General features: G+C 51.9%; 1 protein-coding gene across 1 annotated transcript; it reads left to right on the forward strand.

The window, feature by feature from the left end:
* The first annotated feature begins 4,138 nt into the window (after positions 1-4,138).
* LOC103191210 (zinc finger and BTB domain-containing protein 8A) lies at positions 4,139-8,526 on the forward strand. Its single transcript, XM_042338477.1, has 4 exons — positions 4,139-4,189; positions 6,157-7,113; positions 7,449-7,627; positions 8,071-8,526. Exons 2-4 carry the CDS (start codon positions 6,177-6,179, stop codon positions 8,431-8,433), a joined length of 1,479 nt encoding a protein of 492 aa, XP_042194411.1. The 5' UTR covers positions 4,139-4,189; positions 6,157-6,176; the 3' UTR covers positions 8,434-8,526.
* The last annotated feature ends 1,377 nt before the right edge of the window (positions 8,527-9,903 follow it).

Genomic DNA, 9,903 nt, shown 5'->3' on the forward strand with positions numbered 1-9,903 from the left:
GGGGAGGGACACTAAGCAATTAAGGAATGTTTGCCAGCACTTGTTTTTATGTTTAGAATGTATAACCATTCTCATTATCGATGTCTTCTGTCGGATGGTGATTTTTTTTAATGTACATGTTTTAATTTGTCCTCCTGCCTGCGGGTTTGACTAAATAGATCAGCAAAATGGATATACACTAACTATACGATATAGAGATTTTGAAGAATGCTGTTCTTCGTATAATGAAAGGTGAACTGCAAGGGCTAGAAAATAGTTTTTTTTTTGAAAAAAGAACATGTCCTCCAGGCCAGGTAACTAAAATTAGTCTTTGTGTGTCTTAAAAGTGTAGTTGTTCTGATGGATATACAGTACCAGTCATGTTTAAACTGCAGTAGTTGTTGGTTGTTTTTTGACATCCACATTTGACTTGCCTGAGGGGATGTGACTATTGCTGTTGTTGATCCCTCACCCAATCAGCCCTTAATTGTCTTTTTGTGTCACAATTTAATTATAGGATGGAAACTTCTCTCTGTTGCTCAATGTTATGTCACCGTTGTCTGGTCTATTATGTTGGCCGAGAAAGTGGCCATTTGGAAATCTATTTTTTATGACTATACCTGACTGAGTTGATATAATGTACTTGAATATGTTGTAAAAATTTGCTTCTAGATTATACTGAGAATTTTTTTCTTTTTGATTGGAAACTGAATAAAAAGGGCCATATTGTTTAATTTGAAAGTGTGTCAGTTCACCAATCTGCAGTGACACTGACCTTTTTTGACCATTTCATATATCCCTCTGATTGGGAGTTTGAACAGATGACGGTTCCTGGATGGTTAAGCGGGTTGCCATACGGTCTTTTTATCGTGGGCATCTGGGTTTGAATTAGGCATAAAACATTGAGATTAAAGTCTTCCCTATTTGCTCATTTGTAAGGATCAAATGTAAAATGCTTATAGACAGCCCAGTTTCATTTGAGAATGAGTTCACTGGACAGAACTACCCTCAATTTGTCTCATTTAGAATACAAGTGTGATTGGTGTAGGAAACCACACTGATGCAGTGAGATATTCCTCTATGGTTGAGCATAAAGTCTAAACATATTAAAATGTATGTTTTTGGTTACTCAATGATCACTCAATCCACCCAATTTACCACTGCAGTTCAAATGTACGAAAAAAAAGCCATATCATGAAATGGAAGAGCACAAATTCATCAAACTCCCAACCACTGACATCCTTCGAACCTCTGAGAAACCTTTAAACCTATGTGATCCATTGCTGCTATAAAGGTTGTCAATGCGATTTGGCAGATAACCCGTTTAAATGAATGGCTTCTTTAATTACTCTTCAGTTTCTTTATACGGGCTCTTTTGAGAATAAGATGTCTATAAACGGAATACAACATTTCTGTGGTTGTAACTGTCATTGAAAATCATCTCTGGTTGTCTATAATTCATTCACTCTGGATGACACAAAGCTATAAAGCCATGTACTGTATTGTTTGGTTGAGTGTTTTTGTCACTTTTCTTCCCCTCCTCCTGTAGTGACTTGTTGGGGTACAGTTCCACAGGCGCTGGCAGCCTTCTGGTACTGAGTCCAAGAGAAAATTGTTTCTCTGCATTTCTTGATAGGCTATTTGACTGGGATCCATTGTAACTGAGCCTGATCGGTTGTCGCCTGATTTCATCCATGCTAGCGGTTTTCTATATATACCAGGGTAATAATGCCTTCAAAAATAATAATAATAATATGGCCACTGAATCCACGACTGTTTGCGCGACACTGCCGTGTGCAATCGGCTGCCGCGTTTCGCCCACAAAACACGCAGTCAATTCACTTTACGGTGTATTCTGTGAAGCACTTTTGAGACGTCTCGAAGATGTGATCAGGTGCTGCATCATATGCAAGGATTATTATTTTCAGCAGAGATTTTCCTCTCTCCACACTCTAACCTCTCTAACACAGCAACGCTGATGCCATCCGTCCCCCCCCCCACCCGACCCTCAGCCGTCAGAGAAGCCTAAATGTTATTTAATTTTTTGAACTGTAGTGAAAAACAGATTTTGTCTCTTTCAAAAAAAAATGTAATCGCTAAAATTGCATGAACCAGAGTCGTACACAATAAAATATTCTGCGTCGTAAATTCAAAGGAATGTTTTTTTTTTAACTGAGCTCTTAGCTGTACTGATTATTAATGATAGCGCGACAGCAGCTAATAAATAAATCAATAAGTAAATAAATGTATGACTTTTTTTTAAAATAAATTCTTCCTCACCCCGACCATTTTAAAGTCTTAATTACGTGGAAGCGACCCTCTCGGGTATTTTTTTTCATCGCTGCTGTGTTTGAGATAACCAGTGTACGTACGGATGAGTTGGAGGTGTCGATAAGCTTTCATTTTTACTTCTCCTTTTCTTTTGGAAGAGTCTGTGTTTTGCGACCGCTTCTCCCTCGAAATCCGGATCTGGATTAGGGAATCATGTACTTGGCTAAAGGGGTTGAGCAGGAGCCCTCCTTTCATTCCGTCCCAAGCGCACGCCCGCGAGCGACGGCAAAAGGAACGCTGCCCCCAGACCCTCGCTTAACCCGAATGCTCCCGAGCTGGGATCGAGGCGTTAACGTCACGAGCGTTGATAAGTGCACCGTCCCTCACAATCAGCTCTTGTACCCCACAAAGCAAAACTGACACGACACCACAGCGATCCTGTGAGTGACCCCACGATGCCGCCGTGACTGCTTACGTGGATGGCGTCGACGAGAAGCGACCGGACGGCGTTCGGCGGATGGCCTTGGAGCGACTTCATCTCCGCCAACGCTCCGCTCCGCCTTTGGACGCCGCAAACCGCCCCCTCCCCCCCCGCGGCAGGTTCAAAACATTGCTCTAAAAGCCATCGGAGCAGACCTTTCGGAAAAGATGCCAACGAAAGGAATTCCGAACACCTTTTCTGCCCGCCCGGTGGAATCCGGCCGCCTCGGCTTTCCGAGCCCACGGGACGCTGGTACGGTCCCGCGCCGACCAACGTGACCTGCGTTCAAACGTACGGCACTGCGGCCACGTACAGCGTCTCCGCAGCGCCGCCGTTTACTGAAGATCGCCCGAAATTGTGGGGGGGGGGGCAGGGCTCGCACGCACGACGACGACGTCGGTGGCCGCAGCGCTTCGGGGGGGGGTAAAAGCGATGGGGGGGAAAAACTCGCCAGAAGTGTACCGTCGGCACCGAAGTTCGACGTTTGAAGCCTATTTTTTTTTAACCTCCCGATCGCCGATGGGGGGGGGGGGGTTTGGACCAGGGTTTTTTTTGGGGGGGGGGGAGTGGGGGGGGTTTTGGACCAGGGGTTTTTTTTTGGGTGGGAGGGGGGGGGTTTTGAACCAGGGGTTTTTTTTTGGGTGGGAGGTGGGGGTTTTGGACCAGGGTTTTTTTTGGGTGGGAGGTGGGGGGTTTTGGACCAGGGTTTTTTTTTTTGGGGGGGGGCGTCCGCACGGCCGCGCACTGAACAGGCATCCACCCCTCCCAGAGAACCAGGTCGTTCACATACACACACACCCAAATAATAATAATAATAACAATAATAATAATAATAATCGTTGCATTTGACATGAAGAGACCGATCGGGTCTCGACCACTGGGTTCCTCCTACCGGTCGAGTGGCTTTTACGGCGGTGGAGGGTGGGGGGTGGGTTGGGGGGGGGGTTTGGGGGGGTGTTGGCCGGGGGTGTGGGGGGGGGTGGTCCTGCGCGCGGAGGGTCTTCGAGGCGCCCGGGCGCAGGCGACGTGCGGAGGGTCCTCGGCGCGGGCGGGCGGGCGGGGGGGGGGTGGGTGGACTGGGGGTGGGTGGGGGTGGGGGGGCTCTGCGGTCAAGACCACCTTGGAGTTGGGTGGGGGCTGAGGGTGGGGGTGGGTGGGGGCTGAGGGTGGGGGTGGGGGAGGGGGGTGTTGGGGGGTCACTGACTTCATTGTGAAATGGCTCTCCACACCCCATTACCCCATTACCCCCCACACCCCCCCCACAGCACAGGCACTGAACAGGAGCCTTGCGGTGGGGGGGGAGGGGGAGGGGGGGGGAGAGGGGGGGAATTGGGGGTAAATCCTCCCCAAACGGTGTAGTGTTTCAGCCCTGAAGTCCCTCCGGTGTGAGTTCGGGCGTCAAAAACCACGTCCGGGTCGGGACCGCCGGGTGTTGGGGCGGAGGAGATCGGTGGGGGAGTAAGTGACTGCTTCTCGGGGGGGAGGGGGGGTGTTGCTCTCCCCCCACACACACACCCCTCACCTCCCCCCCCCCCCCCCCCCCCGGGGTTAGCGTGGGGTGAAGATACAACCGAGTAATAAGCGGCGGCTGTGGGGTGTGGGGGCTCTGGGGGGTGTGGGGGGGGGGGCTGTGGGGGGGGGCTCTTGGGGGTGGGGGGGCTCTGGGGGCTGTGGGGGCTGTGGGGTGGGGGGGGCTGTGGGGGGCTGTGGGGTGGGGGGGGGCTCTGGGGGCTGTGGGGGGGGCTTGGGGGTGTGGGGTGGGGGGGGGGCTGTGGGGGGGGGCTCTGGGGGCTGTGGGGTGGGGGGGCTGTGGGGGGTGTGGGGGGGGGGGGGCTGTGGGGTGGGGGGGGGGCTCTGGGGGCTGTGGGGGGGCTCATGTAACCGGAACCCGGACCTCCCTCCCTCTCTCTCCCCCCCCGGGTGGGGTGGGGGCGATCACACGGTTTCGGGTCGGTATTTGCGCGTAGGGGTCAGTGTGTGTGTGGGGGGGGGTGTGTGTGTGGGGTGGGGGTCAGTGTGTGGGGGTGTGGGGGGGGTCTGTGTGGGGGTGTGGGGGGGTCAGTGTGGGTGTGTGTGCGTGTGTGGGGGGGTCAGTGTGTGTGGGGTGGGGTGTGTGTGTGTGGGGGGGGGGTCAGTGTGTGTGGGGTGGGGGGGTGTGTGTGGGGGGGGGTCAGTGTGTGTGTGGGGGGGGGTCAGTGTGTGTGTGGGGGGGGTGTGTGTGTGTGGGGTGGGGGGGTGTGGGGGGGTCAGTGTGTGTGGGGTGTGGGGGGGTCAGTGTGGGTGTGTGTGTGGGGGGGGGGCAGTGTGTGTGGGGTGGGGGGGGGGTCAGTGTGTGTGGGGTGGTGGGGTGTGTGTGTGGGGTGGGGGGGGTCAGTGTGTGTGGGGTGGTGGGGTGTGTGTGTGGGGGGGGGTGTGGGGGGTGTGGCTGAGGGTTGGGATCCTCTGAGCCGGAGTTTGCCAGAAATGTAGAATATATTTGTCGCCCAAAGTCCCCCAAACTCTGGCCCCCAAAAAGTGGCCGAATACAGCAACAACGACAACAACAACAACAACATCCGCGAAGCGCCTGAAATATTAGGCGTCGACCTACTGCGAGTGATTAATAATAATAATAACCACAACAACAACAATAACAACAATCGTCGCATTTGACGCAGCGCCTTTTCACGTCCTCTCGACGTCTCAAAGCGCTGCACAGAACAGGCTGTCAAGTGTAGTGACCGTATACTTTGTGGGCGAAACTCGGCAGCCGACGGCGCACAGCGGCGTCCCCCGCAGACAAACAGCCGTGGATTGAGGACGGCCGATTTATTGTTGTCTTTGTGTTCGGTGGGGGGTGGGGAGGGGGTGGGGGGGGGGGAGGGAAACGCGCCCAAGGTTTCGCCCCCTGCCTCGGGGGTTTAAGAGGAGACTTGAGGAGGAGGAGGAGGAGGAGGGGGATTCGATAGGGTGAACGAGGAGGAACCGTTTCCACTGGCGGGTGGGTCGGTAAAACCAATCGATCGACCGTATACTTTGCGGTGTTTGTATTAATAATAACAGTAGTACTACTACTACTACTAATGATAATAATAATCCGAGCATTTGATACGGCGCCTTATCACGTCTTCGAGACGTCTCAAAGCGCTTCACGCCAATGTGTACCGCGGAGTGCATCGACTGTGCATATTTTCGCGGGCGAAACGCGGCCGCCAATTGCACGCAGCAGCGTCCCGAAACAACAACAACAACAAGATTACATTTGCGCGGCGCCTCTCACGTCGGGAGGAGGACGTCCCGAGGGGCCGGGGCAGTGTCACGGCATTTCGGTCCCGAGCTGGGGAGAAAGCGATGGCGATTTCCTCCCACCGCGCTCGGGGTTCTTCCTTTGACGGTCCCAACGTCGGTCACGTAGTGCGTGTTTTTNCTCGTCGCGTCCCTGACAGGCTGAGGGCGTCCTCTCGCAATGGAGATTTCGTCTCATCAAACCCGCCTGCTCGAGCACCTCGACAGGCAGCGCAAACAGGAGATGTTCTGCGACTGCCGGATCGTGGTGGAGGACCGGGTCTTCAAAGCTCACCGCAATGTCCTGTTTGCCAGCAGCGGCTACTTCCGCATGCTGCTCCTCCACAACGCCCAGGAAGCCGGAAAGCCCACCGTGGCCACCTTCGACGTCTTCTCCGCCGACGCTTTCGTGATCATCTTGGACTTCGTGTACTCGGGCCGGCTGTCGCTCACCAGCCAGAACGTGATCGACGTGATGTCGGCCGCCAGCTACTTGCAGATGACGGACGTCATCGGCGTCTGCAAAAGCTTCATCAAATCCTCCCTGGACATCAGCGAGAAAGAGGAGAGGTACTTCAGCCACTCGAGCAGCAAGAAGAGCAAGTGCGGCGAGGGGGCGTCTGTCTTTGCCGGGACCGCCCGGAGTTTGGAGTCCGGTCTCGTCCAGGCTCAGAAGAACCCGGACGTGGGGAGGATTCTCGGACACTCCTGGCGAAGCTTTAACTTGCATCATCCGATGGCGAGCTTGCAGGACGCCACGGGGGATCAGTCGCAGAACTCCTTCGCCGACAGTCGGACGTACGAGGAGGTCTCCTCCGAACTCCCTGCTTTCAAGTCCGTTGGCTCTGCCTCCTCGTCCCCGCGAGTGTCTGAACAGATAAACATGGGTTCGCAAACCGAGGAGAAAAAGCTGCTGGATTCTGAACTGAACGCGTCCCATCTGAGTTACCAGTTCCAGCCGGAGCAGGAGGCGCTGCCCGCGGCCTGGCCCCAGGGGAGGAAGGAGCGCAACTCTGAACACCAGCCCTCTCGAACCAGAGGGCAAAAGACCGATGATTGGTATCCCCCAATGCCCACAATTCTGGAAGTTGTGGGCGACTGGAGTGGAGACAGTACAGGTGAGAGTGGAGCAGACTTGTGGGTATCCAGTATCACAGCCTGACACAGTGCTGCTGGATTTTGGGCTGGAAAGCTGCTTTAAGTAGTATTAAACTTTAATTAAAGCTGCTTTAAGTAATGAGTAATACTACTAATAATAATAGTAATAATCCTCGCATTTGACATAGCGCCTTATCGCGTCTTGGGAGACGTCTTCAAGAAGTTTCGAAGCGTCTCGAAGACTCTCACTGGGGGGAGCAGTGCTATTCCGAACCTGATTTGAAAGGGTTGCTGCAATCGCTTTACTGCCATTGATTCCGGAGCTTAACTTGGATTTGTTTTTTTGTGGTTTCAGGTGACTACGGGATGTTACCGAATATGAAGTTCAAATGCCCGTTTTGTACACATACAGTGAAGCGTAAATCCGACTTGAAGCGGCACCTTCGGTCACACACGGGAGAGAGGCCTTATCCCTGCGACTCATGCGGCAAGAGATTCACCCGACTCGAGCACCTCCGCAGTCACGTCATAACCGTAAGCACCTCAGCTCCTGCCGTATCTCTTTTGTCGGTTCTCACGCAGATTAGCGCCACAGAACGTTACAGCTGCGCGGAATCAGACCACGTGGAGTCCTGCTCAGGGGTTAGAGCCTCTGTTTACCTAGCAGTAAGTAGGAACCCGGTTGTTAGTCGATCGGTGGATGGCTTTTCCCCTTTTTTTAAAAAAAAGTAAATTAACACTCAAGCCACGGCTGTTTTGTGGGACGCTGCTGTGCGCAATTGGCTGCCACGTTTCTCCCATTAAAACATACAGTCAATTCACTTCACAATATGTTCTGTGAAGGGCTTTCAGGCCTCTCTGGAAGACGTGAGCCGGTCATTGATTCTCCAGTTTAATTCACTGCTTCGCTTTCTTCGGTTCTCTACCAGTGACGGGCCGTGCTTTCACGCTTAACTCTCGTTCGAACTTTCCTCCAGATCCACAAGTCCGGGAAGCTCCTCAATTGCAAAGTCTGCAGAAAGTCATTCACGGGCATGGCTGCTAAAATCGTGCAACATCACGGAAAGTGCTACGGTTTGTGCAGTAACTGCGTGAGCCTGATGAACTCAGTTCACGACGACGAGCCCATTGACCTGGATCCTCAACCGGACCACGATGTGGAATTTCAGGAAAGCGACAGAGAATCGGGGTGGATTTCTGCCGAGCCAGAGGGGGAGAGTGAGATCCTGAGCTCGGGAGGAGAAGGCTCTGGAAGCAACGAGATTCACACGGTCCATGAAATTCTGGATGACGCGGATGAAAAAGTCCAGATCTGTCACAAAGTGGAGAGCCGTCATTGAGACTGAGGCAACTAATCCTGTGTTGTGTTTTTAAACGTTCATTTTTTTATTAAAAAAACACAGTATCCAGGGATACTGCAAAACGACAAAATGTTTCATAGTTCTGTACATTTCTTTTATCTCCCTTAAAATGCCAGTGTTTATTATTTGTAAGCAAAAGGCAAAATATTGCAGATGCTGGGAAGCTGAAATAAAAACAGATGTCGCTGGGAACACTCAGCACGGTCAGGAAGCATCTATGGAGAGAAAGTAAAGCGAGTTAAGGTTTCAGGTTCATGACCCGATACAGAGTTCTGAAAACGTTAACTCGCTTTCCTCTCTCCGTAGAAACTTTTCATTAAGTGCGTTTACCTGTTTATTCCAGGAGAAGAAAAATCAACATCTTTCTGTGAAGTACGCAGGGGGTTTCAGACCTTTACCGGTGTCAGTTTCAGGTATTGTACAGCGGAAATATCACAAACACGTTCTACAGCGGAGCAACTACAGTCAATTCTTATTTGTCAGCAGAAAAAGGCCCACCAGACGCTCAGAAATGCACAGAGATGTTTGCGCCCCTAAAATACACAATCAATTCCCTTTACAGCATATTCTGGGAAGCGGTTTGAGCCGTCTCGAAGATGTGATAAGGCGCTACATCAAATGCAAGGATTATTGGTTTCAGAGGATTGAGTCTAATCATGAAAGGTTTACTGACAATGTGCTAAAGCTGTCTGATATTTTTAGTTCTGTATCATTTATTATCAAAACTTTTTACAGTCTCACTTCAAATGGACATTGACATTCCAATGCAAGGATTATTATTATCATTATTATTTTTACGCTTTTGCTAATTTTACACACGACGCTAAAAAGGTTGCTGCGTGATTTTGTGCTCATTCCGTTGAAATGCAGTACTCGAAATCCTAAGGCAATAAATATCCTGCAGAGGCTGGAAATCTGAAATAAAAACCAGTCACCGCAGTCCACAGAAAACTCTTGCGGGGGGTGGGGGGGGGGGCGATGGGGGGGGGAGGAAAAAAAGTGCTGCGAAGGCGTTTCAGAGGCGGTCATGTGCAGTTGGTGATGTCAGGCGCAAAGGTTCAAAGGCAATTCAGGTCTTGGGACTGCAATCGGAGTTCCGCAGATCAGTTCAACTTCCAAAGCAATCTTCAGATTAGTTCCAGGTTGGGGGTGGGGGGTGGTGCTGGTGGTGGGGGGGGAGTGGGGGGGGTAGTGGGGGGTGGGGGGTGTGTGTGTGTGTTGGGAGTTGTCCACACACACTACAGCTTCACAAGTGAAGCCCATTGGGAAGTTGCTGTTGGAAAGAAATAAATCATTGGGGAAAACGTATCCACACTTGATTTTTTTTTGTGTGGGAGGGGGGAGGGAGGGGAGGGAGGAGGGGAGGGGAGGGAGGGGAGGGAGGAGGAGGGAGGAAGGGGAGGAGGGAAAGATAAAATACAGGAAATAGAGAGAGAGAGAGAGAGAGAA

The sequence above is a fragment of the Callorhinchus milii genome, unplaced genomic scaffold, assembly GCF_018977255.1.
Source record: "Callorhinchus milii isolate IMCB2004 unplaced genomic scaffold, IMCB_Cmil_1.0 Scaffold10, whole genome shotgun sequence".
Taxonomy (NCBI): domain Eukaryota; kingdom Metazoa; phylum Chordata; class Chondrichthyes; order Chimaeriformes; family Callorhinchidae; genus Callorhinchus; species Callorhinchus milii.